Source organism: Dromiciops gliroides, chromosome 2, assembly GCF_019393635.1.
Source record: "Dromiciops gliroides isolate mDroGli1 chromosome 2, mDroGli1.pri, whole genome shotgun sequence".
Classification (NCBI taxonomy): Eukaryota; Metazoa; Chordata; class Mammalia; order Microbiotheria; family Microbiotheriidae; genus Dromiciops; species Dromiciops gliroides.
The window spans coordinates 168924809-168951399 of NC_057862.1; the positions used below are offsets into that span (position 1 = coordinate 168924809).

A 26591-nucleotide genomic window follows, 5' to 3' on the forward strand; every position below is an offset into this window, starting at 1 on the left:
AGAAAGAATACAATGGAACCATTTTACGAAGTCTCATGAATGCATTCATAACTAAGGTTGCTAAAATAACATTTTGAGCCAGCTGTTTACCCTGATACCAAATTAAGATGCTTCTTAGGCTCATGGACTATGTGTGCTATTAAAAATATGAATGCTTTGCTTAAATTGCTACTATCATCAAAACAAAAAAATTCATTAAAGATTCTGAAGTATTCCAAACCTAAGAAATTCCAAGTTTTTTACTAAATATTCTTGGCTGTGTCTGTTAGTAACAATCTAGCTATTTGGGGCATTGCCATTTTGAGGTCATGGGAAATCCCTAGAAATATGGGAATATACATGTGGTATCTGGGAACTCCATCTGGCCCCATAATTCTCCAAATCAGATGTCTTTATTCTTTGGTCAGAGGAGTTATACCATGATCAGATATTTCCTTCTGTGCCTTTTTTTTCCAGTTATGATAGATACACACACACACACACACACACACACACACACACACCACTGTTAGGGAAAAAAAGCAGAAGGAAAAAAGACACAGAAGAATATATATGTGTGTGTGTATGTGTGAGATATATATATGTGTGTGTATGTATGTATATGTATGTGTGTATATTTACATAAAATTTGCTATATATTTGCCTAACATGAGTTCTGTGGTTGTTTATCAACTTCCAGTCAGCTCATGAAACCTCTTTAAAATGTGTCTCTGTGTGTATAAAATGTCTATTGTTTTTATATCACCTTCACTTTCAAACATATACCTTCCCTTCCTTGACCTTGAGAGTCATCCTGTAAAACAAAGTGAAAAAACAATCACTCCAAAAAACATCCAAATAATGCCACAGGACAATTCCTGGAGCAGCAAAACTCACAGAAGAATGTGCTGAAATCATCTTCCAACCAAGGACAGTTTGGAAGGTTGGAAGGAGGGAGCTGATGTGCTGAGACAGGAGTGGAGCCCAACCCCACAGTCACCCTGACACAGATTCAGTCCTAGGAAGGCCTCACCAGAGAAATAGACACCCCTCCCCCCCTCCCTCGAGCCTCTGAATCAGCTGTACCACCAGTGTCATCTGGAACTAAGCTCACAGTCTGGTGAGAGGGCTGAGCCCTTGGCAGGGGGAAGATTACAGGGGTCTATGCTGATACCGAGGCAGAACTTGGGGTTTTCACCCCTGCTGGGAACCAGGAGGTATGCTTGAGTAGCAGTGGCCCAAGTGGGGGAGGGGCACAGGCTTGTCAGAACTGACAACCACAACACACAAAGCTGGTTGATTAGCAAGTTGGTCTGAGGGCATCTATGGACTAGGGAACAGGCCAGGTGAGTAAAGAACCTGATCCTCCTTAAATTATACCACCTGGGACCTTCTGAAGCTTGGGATAGTGCAGCCTGGAAATAGTGCCCCACTTTAAGGAGCTAAAAGTCAAGTAAAAGAAAGGCAAGATGATCAGATAGAGAAAGGTGAGGGCCATAGAAACTTTCTTTAGTGACAAGGAAGATTGAGGTGTACCCTCAGAGGAAGATGCCAACATCAGGGCCCCTATATCTAAAGCTTCCAAGAGAAATATGAATTGGTCTCAGGCCATAGAGGCACTCAAAAAGGACTTTGAAGGTAAAGTTAGAGAGGTAGAGGAAGAAATGGAAAGAGAAATGAGGGTGGTGCAGGAAAGACATGAGAAAAAAGTCAACAGCTTGAAAAGCCAAATTGGCCAAATGGAAAAGGAGGTACAAAAGCTCTCTAATGAAAATAATTGCCTAAGAATTAGGATTGAACAAATGGAAGCTAGTGACTTTATGAGAAACCAAGACACAATAAAGCAAATGCAAATGAATAAAAAAAAAATAGAGGGCAATGTGAAATATCTTCTGGGAAAAACTGCTGACCTGGAAAACAGGTCCAGGAGAGATAATTTGAAAATTATTGGTCTACCTGAAAACCATGATCAAGGAAAGAGCTTAGACATCATCTTTCAAGAAATTATCAGGGAAAATTGCCCTGATATTCTAGAAGAAGAAGAAGCTAAAATAGAAATTGAAAGAATCCACCAATCACCTCCTGAAAGAGATCCCCAAAGGAAAACTCCTAGGTATATTTTAGCCAAATCCCAGCGCTCTCAGGTCAAGGAGAAAATATTGCAAACTGCCAAAAAGAAAGAATTCAAGTACTGTGGAACCCCAGTCAGGATAGCACAAGATCTAGCAGCTTCTACATTAAAGGATTGGAGGGCATGGAATATGATATTCCAGAGGGCAAAGGAATTGGGATTACAACCAAGAATCACATATTCAGCAAAACTGACACTAATCTTTCAGAGGAAAAAATGGGACTTCAATGAGAAAGAGGACTTTCAGGCATTTGTGATGAAAAGACCTGAACTGAATGGCAAATTTGACTTTCAAATACAAGACCCTAGAGAACCATAAAAAATTGAAGTTGGGGGACATACCTGGGGTCATGCAGTAGGTGACTGTCTTGTGTCTGAGGCCGGATTTTGGCTGCAGTCCCCCTGGGTCCAGGGGGGATGCTTTGTCCACTGTGTCACATATCTGTCCCATGAGGACATCTTTAGGGTTAAGTTGAGAGGTGAGGGGAGTGCACTGGGGTTGGGGGGAGGGCAGAGTTATCATGGGATGAAATCCCACATGAAAGAAACAGGAAAGGAAAGGGCTTATGGAGTGGGGGAAGAGATGGGGGAGGAGCAGGGCAGTAAATGAATTTTACACTCATCAGAATAGGCTCAAAGACCTTAAACTCATCAGAGTTATCTCAAGGAGGGATTAACACACATACCCAATTGGGTGGAGTAATCTATTTAATCTGGGCAGTAAATGAGCCTAACACTCATTAGAATTGGCTCAAAGGCCTCAATCTCATCAGAATTGGCTCAAGGAGGGAATCACACACATACTCAATTGGGTGCAATGATCTGTCTAATCCTGTAGGAAAATAGGAGGAGAAGGGAATAAAGAGAGAGGGACAAAAGAAGGGAGGGCAGATTGGGGGAGAGTACAGACAGTAGCAAATCCCTTTTGAAGAGGGATAGGGTGAAAGAAGATAGATAGTAGAGTCAATATCATGGGGAAGGGAATAGGATGGAGGGAAACAGTTAACAATAGTAATCATGAAAAAGAGAAAAGGGGGAAAATTGTACAAAAAATATTTATAGCAACTCTTTGTGGTGGCTAAGAATTGGGAATCAAGGGAATGTCCATCAGCGGAGGAATGACTGAAGAAGCTGTAGTATATGATTGTAGTGGAATGGTATTGTGCTACAGGAAATGACAAACAGGATGATACCAGAAAAACCTGGAAAGACTCATATGAATTGATGTATAGTGAAGTGAGCAGAACTGGGAGAACATTGTGCATAGTGACAGCAGTATTGTGCAATAGCAATTGTGAATGACTTAAGTATTCCCAGCAATACAATGATCCAAGACAACCCCAAGGGACTAAGCATACTATCCACCCCCATAGAAAGAACTGATAAAAAGAGGACTAGTGGATTGTACATATATAACCTGGTTGATGTCTTGGGGAGGGGGGAGGAAAGGGAGGGAGGGAGAAAAATTTGGAACTCTAAATCTTTTGAAAATGAATGTTGAAAACTACCCTTACATGTAAATGGAAAAAATAAAATGAATGTTTGTTGAAACAAAATTTAAAATAAAAAAGTGAAAAAAGGAGGAAAGAATTCAGCTCAGAAAAACTTGGCAGCACATTGATCAAGTCTGACATTATATTCAGAATTCCACACACATAGTTAGGTTGTAAGCAGCATTGAGGAGATGGCTGGAAAGTGGTAATCCGATGTAAAGAGTTAGGCTTACAACATACTTGACTTTCTAGAATAGAGTGAAATTTCATGTTTGAAACTTTCATCAACCTCAAGCATGGGGCAGGGGAGAGGGTCAGTTAGTCCTACCTTCCTCTTTTCTTCTGTTTTATACACAAGGGAACTGAGGCCAGGTCTGACCATGCTGCTCCCCTGCTCAAAGATCTTCAGTGATTCCCTTTTAGTTGCCTCTAGGCTCAATCACAAACTCTTCAGCCTGGTAGCTTTCCATGATCTGGATCCAAACTACTTTTTCCAAGACATTCTCTATTGCTCTACCTCATGTGTTCAGTTAAACTGGACTACCAAACGTTCCAGGCAATCTATCTTTTCACCCTCTGTCTTTTCATTGACTAATCCCTCATTCCTAGAAAACATTGCCCCTCTTGCTTAGGCTTCCCATAATTCTTATCTTCTTTAAGGTGATATTTAATAAGTAACACATTATCTAAAAGGCATATGTTATCTTGGTCTTGGTTTTGATACCCCCAGTGCCCAGAACAACATATTGCACATAGTAGGAATGGGGATTCCTTTTTCCTGCTTTGCTTGAACAATTCTAGTGATAAGGAGCGCACTACCTCCTGAGGAAGTTCATTTCATTTTTTGACCACTCAATTGCCAAGAAGTATTCCTTTAAATCGAGATAAAACATGTCTCTCAACAACTTCTGTGCACTGCTTCTAGTTTTGTCCTATGGAGCCAAGCAAAACAAATCTAATTTCTCTTTCATATGACAGCCCTTCAAACACTCCAAGACAGCTCATGACCCCCTCATTCTTCTCTTCTCCAGCATAAACATTCTGAGGTTCCTTCAGATGATCTTTGTATGAGTAATTCTAATTACCCTTTTAGAAAAGGAAATGAGGTTAGCCTGGCTTGATTTGGTTTTAATAAACCCCTGTTAGTTCTAGTGAATACCACTCCCCTTTCTAAGTGCTCATAAGATGTCCCTTTTGTCAGGAATTGAAGTAAAGTTCACTAGCCTTTAGTTTAAGGAATTCACAATCTCCTTTTGCTCATCTCTAGTCTGTGACACATCTGTCTTTTTCTACAGTTTTTCAAATATCACTAATAGTGGCTCAGCAATCATGTATGAAAATTCTTTCAGTATTTTAAAATATAGTTTGACTCTTCCTGGTAACCTGAATTCTTTGAGTTCAGCTAGGTATGTTTGTGTCTCATTTATCTTGGGTTTCAATTCTCTGTTAACCACTTTAATTCTATATTTCCAAGCCTGAAATGGAAAAAAAAATGGAGCCAGATAATTTTGCTTTCTTTCCTTACCTGTTAGCACCATTCAATCTTACCCCAAATTGAGCTCCTGCATTCTTTTGTCTCTTCCTCCTCCTCCTCCCCATCCTCCCTGTACTCCTCCTCTCAGTCTTCCCTGTCCCTCTCTTCTTCCTCCTCTTCTTCTTCCTTCTCTTCCTCTTCTTCCTTCTCATCTTCTTCCTTCTCCTCTTCATCTTCCTCCTCCTCCTCCTCCTTTTTCTTCAGAATATAATTAAAATTTTTTTTTCTGTTTCACCTTAGCATTCATTTCAAGACTCAGCTTCATTGAGGGCTTTAACATTCCTGACATTCTTATGGGACCTCTGAAAGTTCAAGTCCATTTTCATCCACTTGTTTTTTTTTCTCTCCCAGATTAATGCTTGTTTTTCCACAGACATTTTGTTTATAAAGTCACAGGTTCAGCTTTTGGTGCTATAGTTTTATTGAGTTCTACTAAAAACCCATTGGTAATGCATTAAATGTATAAATTAATTTGGGCAGTATTGTTATTTTGCCATATTTACTAGACCTATCCATGAACCATGAATTTCACTCTTATCATTTAGATCTTTATTTCTATCAGTAGAATTTTATAATTATCATTATATAGTTCATGTTTTTATCTGGGTGTCATTTATTTATTTTTGTCACTATTATAAATGGAGTTTATTTTTAAATAGTGTTTTCTTGGTCTTTGTTGACAGTGTATCAGAATGCAAATGATTTTTACAGATTTATCTTGTGTTTGGCAACTTTGCTGACATCATTTATTGTCCCAATTTTTGTTGAGAATAATGTTTCTAGGGAAACATTCAGATCATCTGCAAATAATAATGGTATTTGATCTCTTTATTTACTATGTCAATCCCATTAATTTTTCCCGTCACTGTTATTGCTAGTATTTCTCATACTATGCCTAATAGAAGTGGTGAGAGTGTCTATCCTTGTTTCATACCCCAAATGTTTCTAATAATTTCTCAGTTGATGTCAGATTTCAGGAAGATGCCAATTAATTGGGAAAAGAAAAAAAAATTCCTGAGGTCTATTGTTTTTGGTGTTTTTATCATGAATAAATGCTGTATTTTATTGAAGGTGTTTCCTGCAGTTAGTTGATATATAATGTGATTTTTACAGTTTCTAATTAATATGATATAAACATCAACTTCTTAATAAAGAAACATCCTGGTATTCCTAGTATCCTAGTTGGTTGTAATGAATTATAGTTTTAACGTGTTGTTTTTTTAAAAATTTTCTAATGTTTTTAGTAACTCTATATTCATTTAATGAGATTAGCCTTCCATTTTCTTTCCTTTTCCTTTTTTTCTCTCCCCCTCTTTCCCTCCCTTCTATCTCTCTCTCTCTCTCTCTCTCTCTCTCTCTCTCTCTCTCTCTCTCTCTCTCTCTCTCTCTCCTTTTTCATTAGGTTTTTTGAATTGGGCCCTTATTTACCTCATAAAAAGAATTGGGTAGTGTCTCATTTTCTTTTCTAGTTGGAAGTAGTCTATATAGTTATAAGGATCAAATGAGATAATATATAAAAAGTGCTTTGCAAAACTTAAAGCTCTATATAAATGTTAATTATTATTACTCTGGGAATTATTTTTACTTTGAAATTTTGAAAAAATCTACCCATAAACTCATCTTGTCCTATATGGTTTTTTTAAAATGAGTTTGATGAAATATCTCTAGAGCCATTCTAATCTCTTTGTACCATTTTTTCAATCTTTCAGCATGATGTGTTTACATAATTAAAATTTCATTCTTCATGCTTCTTGACTCCTCCTTTCTTTGAACTCTTTAAATCGATTTCCCCAGAAGCTTAGGGTGCCTGATCACATAACATCTGGCACCCTCCTCTTTTATTATCATGATCTCTAAGAAGTCATGAGAACTCTAAGATGATGTGATAGTAACCTCCCAGAGTCCCTATTATTGCCACTTCAGCAACTAGTTCCTACTAATTGAACTGAGGTATAAAATTGCATTTGTTTCTGTTATATTCTCTACCTTCTGAAGGATGAAAATATCATTCAGGAAAGGCATCAGTTTTTCAGCTTCACAGACAAACTTCTGGCACAGGCCTGGTGAGTTGAAGTCTCCCATGGAAAGAGTGCTGGAATTGGACTCAGAGGATCATGTTTTTAGCTAAAAGGGATTTCAGAGGACATCTAGTCTAACACCATCATTTTATAGATGAGAGAACAGATAAGAAAAGATGTAAAGTCCATTGCGTAGGGTCACACAGTCAGTGTCAGAGGTAGGATTTGAACCCAGATTATCCTGCTTCCTGGTGCATTTTACTATCTTTTCCAAAGGACATCAATTCATATCCCAGCCCCATTACTTATGAGATCTGTGACCTTAGCAAAGTCATTTAACTTTTCTGAGCCTCAGATTCTGTATCCATTAAATGAGAGGGTTGGACTAGATGCTTCTGAAATCTTTTCAGTTGAGAATCTATGACTGTCACTTTAATAACTTTAGAATTCATCACCCAGTTCCTTTTCCTAACTGGGTACTTTGTATAATATTCTCCCTATTATTGTACTTTTCTTTGTCCTTCCAGTGACCTTCTAAGCGCTTTCTACTGTGAATCCCCTTTTTCCTTCATATATTCTCCCAAAGAAGTATCTCAAGAAGATATTCATGTCAAACTTTATTGTCTCTTTCCCCTCTCGTTTCTTGAATAAGGTCTTCCTTATTGCAAGTCATGTCAACAAACACTTATTAAGCTAGGTGGCAAAGTGGTGTAAAAATTAATTATTAATAACTATAACCTGGAAAAATTATAACTGGACTTATGAAAAATTATAATTATATGAAAAATGATAAATTTAGAAAAATTATAATTGGGCCATAAGTCCCTTCGTGGTCGCCATTCAAATGTTAGAATATTTTGTTAACTAGGGCTCATTTTGGGGGGCTAAACTATGGATGACTAGACTGGGGACTTTTGACTATTTGGCTATCTGACTTCGTTAATTTAATATGGGCCATTTATAAAGTTCCACCACACTGCTCCCAAACTGATAGACTAAAGATTAAGAAGGCTCTTAACTAAAGAATCAAAGCAGAGTTTATTTATGAGATACTATTTCAAATTAGGAATACAGGGAAATAAAGTGTACAACCTGACTGCTTTCCTGCGGTCTCTTTCCACTGTCTCTTTCATACCTGCTGCGCTTTGAACTTCTTGAATACAATAAGGGCCTTAGCCGCCTCCGGCCTCAGGGCACGTTACACTTTCCCTGGTTTGTATTAAGGCCTGTAACCTTGTCAGACCCGTCTCTCCTTTTCCAAACCGAACTCTCCTCAGTCCTTGTCTGGGCTCCCTTCTAGTCAGCCCCTCCTTCTTCTTGTCTCTTTATCTAGTCCGTCCTTCGTCCATCCTCTAGTCTGTCTTCCCCCCTCCTGTCTCACTCCCAGGTCTATATATACCTTTTCTTCTCTCCACTCAAATCTCAGGGCTTCCTTCGCCCCCACAGACCAAGCTAATCCACCAGCCAGAGCTGCAGCTGGTGGTGGTGGGGGGGGGGGCGCGGTGTGCTCTCGAACCTCATGCCTCAGCACAGGCTATCCTTCAGATAACTCCGCTCAGGTCGGAGGGAGCTGGGGGCTTTTTTTCCCCCCCCCAGCTGTCTGACCTGGCATCTTGTATAGCCCACGGGCTTTTTCCGCTCAGCTGAAGCTGAGGAGGAGGGGGAGAGACCCTGAGGGCCTAAGGCTTTCTAATCTCAGCCTAAAGGTAGGGTCCCCAAATCAAAATGAATTTCCACAGTGGATAGAGTGGGCCTGGAGTTAGGAAGACTCATTTTGTGAGTTCAAATTCTGCCTCAAGACTCTTACTAATTGTATGACCCTGGGTAAGTCACTTGACCCTGTTTGCCTTGTTTTCCTCATCTGTTCAATGAGCTGGTGAAGTAAATAGCAAACCACTACAGTATCCCTGCCAAGAAATCACCAAATGGGATCATGAAAAGTAGGACATGACTGAAAAACAATGAACAACAACAATGTACCAGGCTGTGCTAAGGACCATGAATACACATCTAAGCATAAATAAAGTCCTCCAAGAGTTTCCTTTTATCGAGGGAAGACAGCACAGCACAGAAAAGGAAACTGAAAAGGGGTAAGGAGAAGAAACCCTATATATCGTATCATAGAATCAGAAATGGATTTCTGGAGAGGAATTAAGACATGACTTCTTTGGTAGATTTCCTTGAAGTGGAGGTTCTGGGAAGAACCAGCCAATCAGAGAAAAGGGCCCTAGGGGAAGAGTGGACTTCCAGTGTGAGAAGTTCGGGATTACATATCACTTCAGTCATGGTTTACATGTCACCAAGTTTCAATTCTATTTGAGATCTATTTGCCTTCTAAATTAAGATTTCTATTTCTCTCTCTCTCTCTCTCTCTCTCTCTCTTTATAATGTATAGCTATATGAATTCATGTTTATTATTGCTGTCCTTGCTGATAGTGTCTCCTGTGAATTACTAAACCTCTTTATTTATATTCTTCTTCCTATGTCATCTTTGCTCCTTTCTAAAGTATCTGACTTAATGGTTATTTGCAGGTAGTTTCCCCCCTTCTTGGTAATTTTTAAAGTCCCCTTGAAGGGATCTTCAATGCTCCAGGCAAATATTATCTTACTATCCCTAAATGGCGGTAGCGTTGGAGTTGGAGTCAGAAGGATCTGAGTTTGAATCTTGCCTCAGACACTTATTAGCTGTGTGACTTTGGGCAAGTCACTTAACACCTCCTGGCCTCAGTTTTTTCATCATAAAACAAGGATAATAACATCACCTACTTCAACAGGTTGTTGTGAGGACCAAATGAAATAACATTTATTAAGTGTTTTGCAAACTTTTCAGTGGTATATAAGTGCTAGTCAGTAGTAGTAGTTCATTTTTGCTAAGAGTCTTTGTCTTAAGCCCTGTCCTAGAAATCTAAACCCTGTTCTGTGAAAAACATCTTCTTTCTTTTTCTTTTTTTCATATGGAACACTATGAATTTTCATGCAATCCTTGCTCAAGGCCTGAGCTTATTTCTGTATTGTTCGAGTGTTTGTATATATGCTACCAAAGTGAGCGCTGAAAGTATCTTCTTAATTAAACGCCTTTCTAGGTCCTCCTTTCTTCTAGAATCCATTCAACATTTGATTAATGGTGTGATGAAAATGGCACCTGTGCCCTGAAGTCTGGTCCAGTCTCTTGCCTGAGCAAGAGATTTAATGAGCAGCTTTCTAATTTTCTTTTTGCTGATATTTTTTTCTCCTATGAATTTCTAGGAGTGGCTATTAATTGTCAGGTTTAGGAAATCCTAGGTTCTCTGTCACACATTGGATACCCTTCTAAACAACACAGCATAACCCTCAATTGTCCAAGTCAAGCCAACTCAGGGCTAACTGTATATCCCTTATAATGGAGTCACCAATCATCAGGACTCATCTTTTTTTCTTTTGTCCAGTACTAAATTTTCTTTCCCAGTGGTACTCATTGGTCTTAATAATTTGTGAAGAAATCTAATTCCTAGACTTTCCCCTACTTTTATGCACTCTTTATGAGTTAGGTTATTTTCTTTTTCTGAGTATCTCTTGAACTCCTAATTCTTAGACTTTCTTAATTGTATTTGGTATTTTTTTCAATTTACTTATATCTTCTACTGTTTATTGCAGTGTTTAGTTTGGTATGGGGATCTTGGACCAATCCCTTGCAGCACTTTTGGTGGGGGTGGGTATACCTTGTTTGGTACTATGCCCTCTAGAGACTAGATGCCACTTTTACTGATGATATTAGGCCTAATCTTCCACTTAATTCTCTGGCTTCTATCTCAATCTCCTGGTATTCTCTGTGGGTTCAAATTTCAGTAAGTCTCTCCTCTAAGCATGATCCTTAATCAGGAATTGTATTCTTCCTCTCTTGTGGACTTTAAAAGGCTTCAGTGAGACATTAAAGACCATGTTTATCTCAGGCCTTTTATAGTTTTGGTGCCTAGTTGTTGAGTTGACCCTGCCTCCTACTGAGGCTTCTAACACTCTGAGGAATGCATACCTGGGCCCTGTCTCCTTGCGTAGTGACCTATCCCAACTCTTTCTTCTCCATGCTTGTGTTCTGACAGGCCAGTTCCAGGATCTGGCTTTAAAATCTGGCTTATTGGAACTGTTTTAGTCTTATTACAGTGTCTCTATTCAGAGCTTGGGGCATCTTAGGTCCATTTGCCGTTCTATACTTGCTTATCTGAATTGGCATTGGCTTACAACTGCCTCTGTCTATAGTGCTGTCCATCTTCAAATACATTGATGGGAGTTCTTGTTGGCTCCTCTTCTCTGTCCGCCTAATTTAGCTTCTGGTCTGGTTATTAGGGCTAGTTTCCTTAGTGATCCTTCTTCCCACCTTCAATGCCTTTTCCCTTTATCTGAACTGGCACTGGCTTCTCTAGTTCACTTCTTCTACCAGCCTCACTCCTCTTCTGAATTTATGATGACTCCACCCACAATTAAGATGATTCACAAAAATGTTTTATTATATTCCTGTGATAAGTTGAACAAGATATAAACTCTCCACTAATGTTTTCCCTAAGTGGTCTATTTTCTTCTTTTCTGTTTTATTACTATGGCCTTATTACGTTTTGTATCTTTTTTTATTTTGGGGGGACAATGAGGGTTAAGTGACTTGCCCAGAGTCACACAGCTAGTAAGTGTCAAGTGTCTGAAGCCAGATTTGAACTCAGGTCCTCCTGAATCCAGGGCCGGTGCTTTATCCACTGTGCCACCTAGCTGCCCCCATATCTTTTTATCATTTCCGTAAGTCACCATCTTAAGTCCTTCAATTTTACTGTCTTCATTAGACTCAAAGAGAACTTTTCACTCAAAGAAAACAAACAAACAAACAAACAAAACCTATCTTTAATTCATCCATGGAAACTGAAACAACATTTCTCAAGACCTTTAGCTATAACTTAAGAAAAAAAATTATCTGTGACATCTGCGTCAAGTGACAGAGGACAGTTGGTCATTTGACTTACCCTGAAATTACTGTTCTATGTTGATAATGACACTCAGAAATTAATTTGAATAGACTCTCAATTTTAAAGTTAAACTCATTCTGTAAAAATATTTTAGATAAATGTATTAGTATAAATTAGTTATAATAATTGTTAATAATCAGTTTAAAGCTTTTTAATTTTTTTCAGGTCCTGACACTAAACTAATGCAGAACAGTGGTAGGACTATATTTAAAAGGACAAGTATTGACCGACTAATGAATACTCTAGTATTGTGGGTAAGTTATGATAACAAAGTTAAGCAATAGTGCTGAGTATTAAAATTCTAATATATTAATTTTATAGAAATTCTGTTTGAAATCTAGAGGTTTCCATGAGGGATATGGGTTTAGAATTTGGGGAACAGAAATCCTGTGTTTTACATGCTACAACAAATTAAGAAAAAAGATTATGGAATTTGTCACAGTGATGAGCAATAGATGGTTGGTTGGGAGTGGCTTTAAGTGTTTGTTGTTTTTTTTTTCAACCTCTCTGCATGCCAGTATAGTTTTAGAAAATTCAATCACAGATACAAAGACCCTTTGGTATCTTTCCCATCTCTGTGTTTTAAGAATTCTGTTCCCCTGGCTTGGAATGTCCTATTCCCTCTTTCAATTAAAATCCTTCCTATTCTTCAAAGATCCGGGTAAACAAAGTTTCTTTTCCTCCAAGAAGTCTTCCCAAAGCATTGGAATCCACATAGTTATCTCTCCATTCCATTAGACTGTAAACTCATTGAGAACAGGGACTATCTTTCTTTTTATTTGTATCCCCAGTAGTTAGCAGGATGCCTAGAATATAAATGTTTATTGAATTGATTTGAATCATATTGAATCATTCTCTGAACTGATAACAATTTATTGTTTCTGCTCTCATTTGATAATCAAAAGCTCACCTTAGCCAATGTTGTTAATTGGTTCTATGAAAACACAACTTTTTGAGAAACAGAATTACAGGAAATACTTCCATAGAAATGAAGAAGGGCTTTCCAGGAAGGGAGAAAGAGCCAGTCAGGTCATACCAAGCCACAGGGAGTAGGAATCTAGCTGCCCTTTGTGGGGAGCAGGGGTTACAATAGCCTGGGCATAGAGCACAAGAACATTATAGTGGAGTTTGAGTTACTTGGAGTTTGGTTATAAATTATTGCAAATAGACATCATGTAGGATATGCTTTATTGGTAATTAATGTTTCATGTAATTTTGTTGACTTGTGTTACAAGCTAGACAGTAATTTTCTGGAGCATCTATGCTCTGTATCACTCACAGTACTTAGCACAATACCTTACACAGAGTAGATGATCAAGCTAGTCAACACCTGTTGATTGGTGAGCATATGGAATCAGAGCAAAGAGTTCAAAACAGAGCAGTGAAGGGAGGTACTTAATCTACTCTTGCTCTTAATCTGCCGTCTACAATCCATTTGATCAAATCAATATTTACTTTATTATTAGGAATAACTAATATTTCTATAAGAGATTATAATTTAAAAATAACTTTGGAAAGACTACACCCGATTATTTCAGGGACTCTTTATTAGACATTTTTTTTATAAATGCCAAATGGTTTCTTGTCATCTTCAACAGAGGGGGTGTTAGTCTCTAACCACCAAAAGAATGAAGGCCATTCATTAGTTAGGTAGTGGTTATCATACCTTCTGATTCTTGGCTGTACTGTAGCAGACTGATACATTTGACTATGTGGGGAAGGAAATAATAATACAATTTTAACTTACCTTAATAAAAGTAATGTCATAATTTATAATATATAATTTGTATGTTAGTTTTATAAAATTACAAGAAGACATGGTCAAGATTTGCACACACAGATGGGGTGTGATCTGCACCATTGGAAAGTACTTCCAAATCAGTGAGATTACCGCTCAATTTGAGTATATGAGCATTTGAAGATGTTATCTCATTTGAACCTCACAATAACTTTTTGATATTATTATTCGCAGTTTATTAGATGAGGAATTCGAAGTTCAGAGAGTTTCAATCACTTTGTGACCTTTGTCACACAGTTAGTAAGTGTTGGAGAAAGACTTTGAATCCAGCTCTTCCTGGTTCCAAATCCAGTAATTTATTCTCTATAAGGGAATCTTATACCAAGTAATGAGGAATTGGATCAAACCAGAAAATATTTTTTCTTAGAACTTCAATAACCGGTCCCAATTATTTCAACACATTAATCAGATTTGGGATATATTCATTTCTGTTTTAAAGTAACACACATTATTTTTTGTATAGTTAACTCAAGCCTCTTTACTTTTAATCCCCACTGACAACGTTTTTCAATGATGGAATGGAAATGGGGACATTTAAATATGTTTCTGTAAAACAAAGAAGATAAGTCTCTCTACATTAGTCATGATCATCTTCCAAGAATATTATCTTAAGGTGTTGGAACTCATTATATTAGATATAAACTCAGAAAGAAAGTCCACATTAATGTCTTCTAAAGGGCACAGCAACACTGTTAAACCAAATAGACTATGACCATAGGATTCTCAGAAAAATTAGGAGAGAGGGCAAACATTTTAGATGACACAGTCATGATGGAAGACAGTCTTGGCTATTCTAAAACATTGGGTCAAATCACTAGGGATAAATGTAAAGTCTTATACTTAGGTTCAAAAATCAACCTTATAAGTACAAGGTGAGAGAAGTGTGGTAAGAAGGCAGTTCATTTGACATAGATCTGAGGGTTTTATTGGACTCTATCTCAGTATGGGTCAACAGTGAGATATGGTGGCCAAAGTTAATGTGATCTTTGGCTGCATTAAGGGAGTCACTGTGTCCAGGATTAAGGAAATAATAGTTTTACTGTGCTCTGCCCTAGTCCACACTGGATTATTATGTTAAGTTCTGGATGTCATATTTTAGGAGGGATGCTGATATGCTGCAGATCATCTTGGAGTGAGGGTGGGGATGACCGAGATTGTCAAGGGCCTCAGATTCCTGCCATGTGAGGATCCATTGAAGAAATTTGGCATGTTTAGCTTATAGAAGAAAAGACTTGTGGGTGGTGGGTTTATGGTAGTGCTCTTCAAATATTTGAAAGGCTATCATGTGGAAGGGACATTAAATTTGTTTTGCTTCTCCACAGAGAGCAATCTTAGGAACAATGTACGAAGGGTACAGAGGGACAGATTTAGGTTCAATATAAGGAAAAACTTCATAGCTTTTGGAACTATTATCAAAGTGGAATTGGCTGCCTTAAGTGGTAGAAGGTTTCCCTGTAGTGAAAGTATTCAAGCCAAGACCACTTGTTGGCCATGTTACAGAATTAATTTATGTTCATGCATAGATCAGACTAGATGATCTCAGGTGCCTTTCATCTCTGAGATTCTGTGATCTTTTCCTTCATTTTATAGACTATTTCTTGGGAATAACAAAGATTAGAAAATCTTTCTCTTTAAAATGTATCCCAGAAACAACATGTTTTCTAATATTATTATGCATGTATATCTCAGACACCACAGACTGTTAACAAACTTTCACATTATCTGACCCTGAATTTCCTTTACTGTGCACATGACATGTTTCATATTTGGAAACGTACCAGTTTGCAGATAGGCACGTCTCTCTGAAAATGATGAAGAGAGTTTTGCCCAATACTGAGCACTATTTAGGGCCATTAAAAACCATTAAGTTTATTAGCTTTGACTCAAGATAAGCAGAATAAATCATCTGCTGCCCAAATGGGAAGCAACTTTTATTATTTTTTCTGTCTTTCAAAGTCATTGGAGGCAGTTTTCCAAAAAGCAAAAGGTCTTAGAAGTACCTTTAAAGAATTTATGATTTTGTTCTGTTTTTCCTGCTTAGGACAAATCTGTATGTAAATTGACATGGATTATAAAGGATTGGAATTTAAGAAGACTTTGAGTGACCAAACTATGCCAATTTACATAATAAATTTTTTCTATTCCCAAAGAAAATGAATATAGTAGGATGAACATTTTTATTTCAAAATTAAAATTTTTACATCAATGGATGCCCATGGTCCTTCTATTCTCAAACCTTTCAAATTAATGGTGACTTTCAATAATTTCAAATGATGGGCAGAGCTAATTTGGCCATTTGTCTATAATTATAAGTAAATGTGGTTTAGTGGAGATTGTGCTGGATTTAGAGCCAAAAAGACTTGGATTCAAGCCTGGCCCCTCACACTTTTTAGCTTTGTGCCATGGACAAATTATTTATCCTTTCTGAGCCTCAGGAAACTTTCTAAGACAATAAGTTTAGATCATAGGGTCATGATTTATTGCCTTATATAAATGGATGCTGTGCATCATTGTCTAGATCTCTATTTTGGGGGGGGGTGTCTATTTTTATAGCCAATGCTTGCTATTGGCTATAAATTATAGATTTAGAGGTAGAGAAGAACTTAGAAGTCATCTAGTCCAATTCTCCCCACCCCCTATAGATAGGGAAACAGGTTCCTAGAGATTAAGAAACTTGCTCAGGCTCACACAGTTAGTAAATGTAAGGGCTGGATTTGGTCTCATGTCTTCTTGGTGTCATGTCCTGTGCCTCATTGAAACAGGGGCCTTTCATTCTTGAAGGCTGTGTCAGCTTTCTGATCTGTATAGATACATGGAGCATCTACAATGATGAGGTCACTGATTAAAGTATTTATAAAGGAAGTTACTTTAAAAATTTTTTGAGAGCGATTGCCTATTGCAATATCTGATTTGACTTTTCAAAAATTCATTTTCACTTTACACATCAAGGTCCAAGACCTTGTTTTCTTTCCCATTAGAGTGTGAGCTCCTTTGCAAAGAAAGATTATTTCATACATTGTATTTGTGTCCCTAGCACTTAGCGCACTGCTTGGCACATATTAGGTGCTTAATAAATGCTTGTGGATTGATTGCTTGATTTATAAACTTCTGTTTGTTTGTTTTTGTGGGGCAATGAGGGTTAAGTGACTTGCCCAGGGTCACACAGCTTGTAAGTATCAAGTGTCTGAGGGCGGATTTGAACTCGGGTCCTCCTGAATCCAGGGCCGGTGTTTTATCCACTGCGCCACCTAGCTGCACCCATTCATAGAGTTTTAATTCAGATTTAGAGTGCTATTTTAGCTGTCCATTCTTCCCCAGTTCTCAAAATGAAAGAAAATGGATGTTTTCTTTTCTGTTTTCTTTTTCTAATTCTTTTGTTATTGCTCTTTGTTAACAATTTGACATGTGGGCTTTTAGCCAAAATGCTTCCTCAGTATGAGAATACTATATTCTGTCACTCATATCATACATTACTGTCTTCATTCTTTTGCCCCAAATATTTTTCCTGACTTGAACTTACCTGGTCTTTAAAATAGGGGAGAAACTCCTTTCATTTCCTTTCCCAGACTGCTCATATGCAGCCTATTCCCACTGTCATCAGTTTTAAATTTTAACATATGGTAAAGAGAGCATGTCATTGATTATTAACTAAATCATCATTGTCACTAAATGAAGCAGCAAGAATTATTTTTTACCAGATTGGTTTTCAAATGACAATTTTAAGGGTTTTTTTTTTTTTTTTGGTTTTTTTGAGGGGGAAGGATATCAAATAAGCATGGCTTTTTGTTTAGCCCTTGTAATCTTGAAAATGACTAGGAATTTAACTTCAAGTAACCATAACCAGCCTGCTATTCTAATTTCAGATCTTTGGCTTTCTGGTATGTATGGGAATTATTCTCGCAATAGGAAATTCAATCTGGGAGCATCAAGTTGGGGATCATTTCCGAGCATTCCTTTTCCGAGCTGAAGTAGTGAAGAATTCCATTTTCTCAGGATTTCTTACATTTTGGTCATACATTATTATTCTGAATACTGTCGTGCCCATTTCCTTATATGTGAGGTAAGATGTCTTGACCCTTTCATAATGTGAAAAAATGATGTCTGTATGTTTTGTATAAGCATTCTGTTTATTTTATTTTATTTTATTTTTGTTACTGTGTACAATGTTCTTCTAGTTCTGCTCATCTCACTCATCATCAGCCCATGCAAGACCCTCCAGGTTTCTCTGAACTCCTCGTGCTCATCGTTTCTTATAGCACAATAGTATTCCATTGTATTCATATACCACAACTTCATTCTGTTTATTTTTAAAAATTATGATAGTGACTTTGCTCTCACTGAACTTGATCTGCGAAGTGTTCCAAACAAGGCGGTGAAGCTCTTGAATTTGCTTAATGTTTACGTTTTCATATTGTAGCACACTTTTACTCATTGACTTGATTCTATTTTTTAGAATTATTTTTCATTTAAACACATGAGCATCAGTATAAACTTGAATATCCAAACCAATCAGGAATAGGTGCAATCTCAAAGTTAGAAATTCTAGGTCTCCTGCACTGATCTCTAGAGATTGGTCTTCTTCCCAGCAAATGATGATAATGATGACCAGCAATAATAATAGCTTATATTTGTATAAACCAGGACTTGGGTGAAGCCTGGAGCATTTTGCAAGGTGTATATTAGTGATGCCTACTTGGCAGAAAAAATGCTGAATGTGACATGATGTGTAAAGGATGAAATTGGTACAAGAGTTTTGAAGAAGAGAGGCAGTCTTTTTTTTCTCCTTCACAAAGACAGCTGATTCTAGACATTCTCTTTGGGATAAACTCCAAATGTGGAAAGAGAAAAAGACTTTGGAAGCTGCAGATACATAGGAGAAGCTGGCTCTTCAACATATTCCTAATTTCTGACTTGCCTTTCTAGAGATTTTCGGAAATTTCCCCTCTCCCTCTCCCTCTCCCTCTCCCTCTCCCTCTCCCTCTCCCTCTCCCTCTCCCTCTCCCTCTCCCTCTCCCTCTCCCTCTCCCTCTCCCTCTCCCTCTCCCTCTCCCTCTCCCTCTCCCTCTCCCTCTCCCTCTCCCTCTCCCTCTCCCTCTCCCTCTCCCTCTCCCTCTCCCTCTCCCTCTCCCTCTCCCTCTCCCTCTCCCTCTCCCTCTCCCTCTCCCTCTCCCTCTCCCTCTCCCTCTCCCTCTCCCTCTCCCTCTCCCTCTCCCTCTCCCTCTCCCTCTCCCTCTCCCTCCCATTCCCTTCCCCCCATTTCCCTCTCTCTCCCTCTCCCTCTCTCCCTCCTTCTTCCCCCACTCCCACCCCCCTCTCTCTGTCTCTTTCTCTTCCTCTTTCCCTCCCACCCTCCCCTCTTTCCCTCTCCCCCTTCCCTTTTCCATCCCCCTCTCTCTTTCCTTCTTCCTCTCCTTCTCCATCTCCCTCCAAAGCTCTCATACTAACTCTGCCCCTTACATGTCACATCTTACTTAGCATTCTCTCCATCAAAATGGAATCACTCATAGGAAGGACACAAAATACCTCAGACTTGCCTTGAAACCTGACTTGTATTTGTGTATTACTTTTACACAGTCTTTTGGTTGTTAACATAACCACTAAGAGGTTAGCGGAACAAATGTTATTGTCTACATTTGACAGATGAGGAAACTGAGCTCAAAAGGGGTTCAATGACTTAGCTGAGGTCCTGTAGCCACTTCTGTGAAGCCAGAACTTGAACCCAAGTGTTCCAACTTAAAATCAGAACTCTTTTCACTATGCCATGCTGAATGTTAGGTTGACATGGAACCGGGAGTAATACAATGCAAAACTCTTTTTGATTTCATGATTGATCTTGTATAGGTTTGGACTGACAAGCTTAGAGTTGAAATGGATCATGTTATTATTGTCAAAGAAAGGTACTATAATGCAGCAAAAAGAAGCCTAGGCTAGAAATCGGGATACCATGAAATGGAAGCTTGGTTCAATGTAAAGAGTCCTGCATTTCTTGTCAGTAGACCCAAGCTGAAACCCCACTTCTGCTCCTTATGCCTATATAACTCTGGGCAAGTCATTTAACCTCTTTGAGACTCAATTTGCTCATCTGTCAAATAGTCCTATTAATAGCTAGCAGTTATAGAGTGTCTACTATGTTTAAGGAACTGTACTAAGCATTTACAAATATTTACAAATATTTTCTTATTTGATATATACAACAACCCATTTTACAGTTGAGGAAACTGAGACAGACACAATGACACAGTTGTATCTGAAGTCAGATTAGTACCCAGATCTTACTGACTCCAGGCCTAGTACTCTCTCTACTATGCTAGTCAGCTGCCATGTGAATGAAAGGATTGGCCTAGATGAACTCTAAGATTCCTTCTACTTCCAAATATATGATTCTGTGATTCAAGTTCTAGTCTTCATTCTGCCACTGGTTAATTAGTTGGGTGACTGAGCAAATTTCTTAACCTCTCTTGGCTTCAGTTGCCTCATCTATAAAATGACTCTAGACTGTTTTTGAGATCCTTTCTATCTCTAACGTTCTCTCATCATGGTGTCTTAAAATTTTCCTTAGTGCTTTTCTCTGGCCTCAATCAAAGAGGTAGAGCTTTGTTATTGTTGGTCAATAGTGTCTGACTCTTTCTGACCCCATTTGGGGTTTTCTTGGCAAAGATACTGGAGTGGTTTGCCATTTCCTTCTCCATCTCATTTTACAGATGAGGAAACTGAGACCAACAGGGTTGAGTGACTTGCCCAGGGTCACACAGTAAGTGTCTGAGGCCAGATTTGAACTCAAGTCTTCCTGACTCCACGCCCAGTATTCTATCCACTGTATCACCTAGCTGCAATTTAAAAATAAAACAATTTACACATTATCATTATTTTAAAATACTGAAGAGGCAGTATGGTACAGGGGAAAATATAGAACTATGTGATGATGGACACTTTATTTACTGGTGCCTCAGTTTCCTTATCTGTAAATTAGGGTTATAACAGTGGCACACACTATATATAATAGTGACCACGCAGGATTGTTGTAAGAATCAAGCTAGGTATTGTACATAAAGTACTTTGTCAACTGTAAAGCACTATGGAAAGGGAAACAGTTATGATGGTGGTCATGGTAGTAATGATGATGGTGATGATTGATGATGGTGCTGGTGGTGGTGGTGGTGGCAGTGGTGGTGGTGAGGATGGTTGATGATGATGTAGTTAGAATTTCCAGGACAATAAATGCAAGTTCAGAAATTGTGTGGATTCTCCATCTCAGATTCTGACTGAAGTAGGTAAGTGCTTCACTTACAACAAAGAAAACATTTTACGTAACTTAATTATACATATTTTATCTTCATTGTATATGAATATAGAGACATCAAGCTCTATTTGTTAAGGGGATGCCGTCTAAAACTTTTCTGGGTCCACTTTCAATATCAAATTGAATTTTTTTCCCATTCCAAACATTTCTTGTTTTTTGACTTGCCTGCTAATCCATGAAGAGCTATTTGAAGCCTGGTACAGTGGAGTTACCTTAGTTCGAATTCCACTTCTAACATATACTAACTGTGTGACTGTGAACAAGCTATTTAACCTTTTTGGGACTTGGTTTCTTTATCTATAAAATGAGGGTTTGGGATTAAAAGACAATCTGAGGGGCAGCTAGATGGCGAAGTGGATAGAGCACTGGCCCTGGAGTCAGGAGTACCTGAGTTCAAATCCAGCCTCAGACACTTAACACTTACTAGCTGTGTGACCCTGGGCAAGTCACTTAACCCCAACTGCCTCACTTAAAAAAAAAAGACAATCTGAGCTCTCTTCATGGTCATATGGTCATGGTGAGAAAATCTGGGATCATTTGTCTCTGTGCCTTAATTGTTGTGTGATCTTGAAGCAAGCTGTGTTACCTTTCTCAGTTTTTCTATGTATTAAATCAGTATAGTGATACTTGTATGACTCACCCAACAGGACTCAAGCAAGATGATGACTATTAAAGTTCCTTGTAATTGTAAAGTGCTATACAAATGAAAATCCTGTGACTATTAAATATTAACGTTGCTGTCACCTCTACGTCCCCCTCCGTTAATTTTTACCTTTTTCTCCTCCTCCTCCTCCCCTTTTCTTCAATCTTAATCATGATAGAGAGTTTTTAACATATGAAATCCTCTTGTTTGGTTGCCAGTCAGGAAACTGAAATGTCAAATTGTGCAGAACTGACTTTTAGTAGTGGTGTGTGACTATCTCATCACAAATTACTTTGGGCTCTTTGGAGCTGTGGTCAGACTGGACTCTACTTAAGCTGTCTAGTACTGGCTCATCTTTGATTCCAAAGACTTTTCATGCTTGTATTCAATTATAGCATCTGTAGTAAATCCTGCTCCTTGCCAGAATAACCATGGTCAGCTTTTATAGCTTTTCCTTTTATGTCTCAAATGAATAGTAAATGTGCCTAGTGGCTTTCCATCTGAACATGTGCAAACACATATGTGCGTGTTGTCATCAGGAAGCAAGTATATTATGCACACACATCCCCTTTGAAGTGACTTGGCATTTTTCATTCATTGCATTTTTTAATGAGGGAGTGATTTATTGCGCAAAGAAGGTGTTGGAAGGAGAGCAGCAGAGGACAGGATTCTCTATTGACTGGAAAGGCATAGGAGATGAGAAAGGCCATTTCTTTCAGCACTTAAAACCACTTAATCTAGCCTGACCTTAAGGGAAAGAACGTTTTTTGTATTTCCAAGTTATTTAGTTGTGACTTTACTAAAGCAAATGGACAGTGACAAGTATAAAAACATTCTTCTTAATGGTAACTCTACTCAGAAGCTCATCTTCTACTCCTAATGATGTTGTCAGGTTTTTAAATGGATATTTAGAATTAGAGAGGCAGTATGGAATAGGAGACAGAGAGCTGTCCTTGAAGCCAGGAAGGCAGAGTAATGTGTTGTCTTGGACACAGATTGTCTATGTGACCCTTGGCAAGTCATTTGACTTTTCAGTGATCTTGGTAATTCTCTATGACTATGTAAGTTGCAGAGAGTTTTACAGATGGGAAAAATGAGGACTTGTATGAGCTCCCACAGAATCACAGATATAGAATCTCAAGATTGGAAGGGATCTCAGAGACCCTCTCATCCAACCTATACCTGAACAAGAATTCCCTCTGTGATATGCCTGACAAGTGATATTACAGCTTTGGTTTGGAGACTTTGAATGAAGAGGAACCTGCTGCCTCTTAAAGCAGGCCATTCTACTTTTGCAAAGTTCTAATTATTAGAAAAATTTTTCTGACATTAAACCTAATTTTGCCTCTTTGCAATATTCATCTGTTATTCCAAGCATTGCCCTTTTTAGCCAAGTAGAAAAAGTCCAATTGGTCTTCCATATAACAGCCCTTCAAATAAATCAAGACAGTTATCATGTTCCCCAAAAGGTTTTTCTCCTCCAGGCCAAACACCTCCCCCTGCCCCAGTTCCTTCATTGGCATGATCTTAGGGACCTTTACCAAATTGGTTCTCCTCTCTAGAGATTCTATGCTTATCAATATCCTTCCTTAAACTGTGGAACCCAGAACTGAACACAATACTCATGTTGTGGTCTTACCAGGGCAGAGTACAATAGGACTAATCCCTCCCTACTTCTAAACTCTGCTTCTCAATGTAGCTAAAGATGATGTTTCCTTTTTTGGGGGGCAATAATGTGGCATAGAGTATTATTGATACACTTTGACCTAAATTCCCTCAGATCTTTGTCAAACTGCCCTCTATCCTATCCTCACCCCATTTTGTACTTTGAAATATGTTTTTTAATTAATAAAGTATTTTATTTTTTTTCCGTTACATGTAAAGATAGTTCTCAACCTTTGTTTATACAAGCTTTACAATTTCAGATTTTTCTCCCTCCATCCCCTCCCTCCCCCTTCCCCTAGACAGCAGGTAATCTGATATAGGTTATATATATATATATATATATATATATATATATATATATATATATATATATATATATATATATATACACATACACACACATAAAAACATTAATCCTATTTCTGCATTAGTCATAAGAGAAAAAAAATCAGAGCAATGATGGAAAACTTCAAAATAGAAAAAAAAACAATAGCATCAAAAACAAAAGAAATAGTATGGTTCATTTAGCATCTATACTCCGCAGTTCTTTTTTTTTTTTCCTGGATTTGGAGATCCTCTTCCATCACGAGTTCCCTGGAACTCTTCTGTGCCATTGCATTGGTGAGAAGAATATAGTTCATCACAGTAGATCAATACTCAATGTTGATGATACTGTGTACAATGTTCTTCTGGTTCTGCTCATCTCACTCATCATCAGCCCACACAAGACCCTCCAAGTTTCTCTGAACTCCTCCTGCTCATCATTTCTTACAGCACAATAGTATTCGATTGTATTCATATACCACAACTTGTCCAGCCATTCCCCAATTGATGGGCACCCCCTCAACTTCCAATTCTTTGCCACCACATAAAGAGCAGCTATAAATATTTTTGTACATGTGGGTCCCTTTCCACCTTCCATGATTTCTTTGGAAAAAAGACCCAAAAGTGGTATTTCTGGGTCAAAGGGTATTCACAGCTTTATCACCCTTTGGGCATAATTCCAAATTGCTCTCCAGAATGGTTGGATCAGTTCACAGCTCCACCAACAATGCATTAGTGTTACAATTTTCCCACAGCTTCTCCAACATTTATTATTTTCTTTTTTGTCATTTTAGCCAATCTGATAGGTGTCAGGTGGTACCTCAGAGTTGTTTTTATTTGCATCTCTCTAATCATTAGAGATTTAGAGCATTTTTTCATATGGGAATAGATAGCTTTGGTTTCTTCATCAGAAAACTGCCTGTTCATATCCTTTGATCATTTCTCAATTGGGGAATGACTTGGATTCTTATAAATTTGATTTAGTTCCCTATATATTTTAGAGATGAGGCCTTTATCAGAAGTACTGGCCTCAAAAATTGTTTCCCAGCTTTCTGCCTCCCTTCTAATTTTGGATGCATTGCTTCTGTTTGTGCAAATTTTTTTAAATTTAATGTAATCAAAATCATCCACTTTGCATTTTATAATATACTCTATCTCTTGTTTGGTCAAAAACTGTTCTCCTTTCCAAAGATCTGATAGGTAGACTATTCCTTTCTCTCCTAATTTACCTATGGTATCACCTCTTATGTCTAAATCATGTATCCATTTTGACCTTATTTTAGTATAAGGTGTAAGATGTTGGTCTATGCCTAATTTCTGCCATACTATCTTCCAGTTTTCCCAGCAGTTTTGTCAAATACTGAGTTCCTATCCCAGAAGCTGGAGTCTTTGGGTTTATCAAACACTACATTACTAGTGTGATTTACTACTGCATTTCCTGAGCCTAGCCTATTACATTGATCTACCACTCTGTTTTTTAGCCAGTACCAGATAGTTTTGATGACTGCTGCTTTATAGTAGAGCTCCAGGTTTGGGACCGCTAACCCACCTTCCTGTGAATTTTTTTTCATAATTTCCCTGGATATTCTTGATTTTTTGTTTTTCCAGATGAATTTTGTCATTATTCTTTCTAGCTCTATAAAATAATTTTTAGGTAGTCTGATTGGTATGGCACTGAATAAGTAAATTAATTTAGGCAGTATTGTCATTTTTACTATATTAGCTCTGCCTATCCATGAGCAATTGATATCTTTCCAATTATTTAGATCTGATTTGATTTGTGTGAAGAGTGTTTGGTAGTTGTGTTCATAGAGTTCCTGGGTTTGTCTTGGCAAGTAGACTCCCAAGTATTTTATATTATCTACCGTTACTTTAAATGGAATTTCTCTTTCTATCTCTTGCTGCTGGACTTTGTTGGTCATGTATAGAAATGCTGATGATTTATGTGGATTTATTTTATATCCTGCTACTTTGCTAAAGTTGTTAATTGTTTCAAGTAATTTTTGAGTTGATTCTTGAGGATTCCTTAAGTATACCATCATATCATCTGCAAAGAGTGATAGTTTTGTTTCCTCCTTGCCTGTTCTAATTCCTTTAATTCCTTTCTCTTCTCTGATTGCTAAAGCTAACATTTCTAGTACAATATTAAATAATAGGGGTGATAATGGACATCCCTGTTTCACCCCTGATCTTATTGGGAAGGCCTCTAATTTATCTGCATTGCATATAATACTTGCTGATGGCTTTAGGTAGATACTGTTTATTATTTTAAGGAAAGCTCCCCCTATTCCTAAACTCTCCAGTGTTTTTATTAGGAATGGGTGTTGTATTTTGTCAAAAGCTTTCTCTGCATCTATTGAGATAATCATATGATTTTGGTTGGTTTTCTTATTGATGTGGTTGATTATGTTAATAGTTTTCCTAATGTTGAACCAGCCCTGCATTCCTGGTATAAATCCCACCTGGTCATAGTGTATTATCCTGGTGATAACTTGCTGTAATCTCCTTGCTAATATCTTATTTAAGATTTTAGCATCAATATTCATTAGGGAAATTGGTCTATAATTTTCTTTCTCTGTTTTTGCTTTGCCTGGTTTTGGTATCACCACCATATTTGTGTCATAAAACGAATTTGGTAGAACTCCTTCTTCACCTATTTTTCCAAATAATTTGTATAATATTGGAATTAATTGTTCTTTAAATGTTTGGTAAAATTCACCC

At 37.9% G+C, this 26591-nt stretch overlaps 1 protein-coding gene across 3 annotated transcripts in view; it reads left to right on the top strand.

Moving 5' to 3' along the window:
* Positions 1 to 26591, top strand: part of ATP8B4 (ATPase phospholipid transporting 8B4 (putative)) — a 413855-nt gene that overhangs the window by 268721 nt on the left and 118543 nt on the right. For all 3 annotated transcript variants that reach the window (XM_043989130.1, XM_043989132.1, XM_043989131.1), the window contains 2 exons: positions 12306 to 12394; positions 17802 to 17998. In XM_043989130.1, coding sequence (XP_043845065.1) covers positions 12306 to 12394; positions 17802 to 17998 — 286 coding nt within the window. The remainder of the gene's footprint in view (positions 1 to 12305; positions 12395 to 17801; positions 17999 to 26591) is intronic.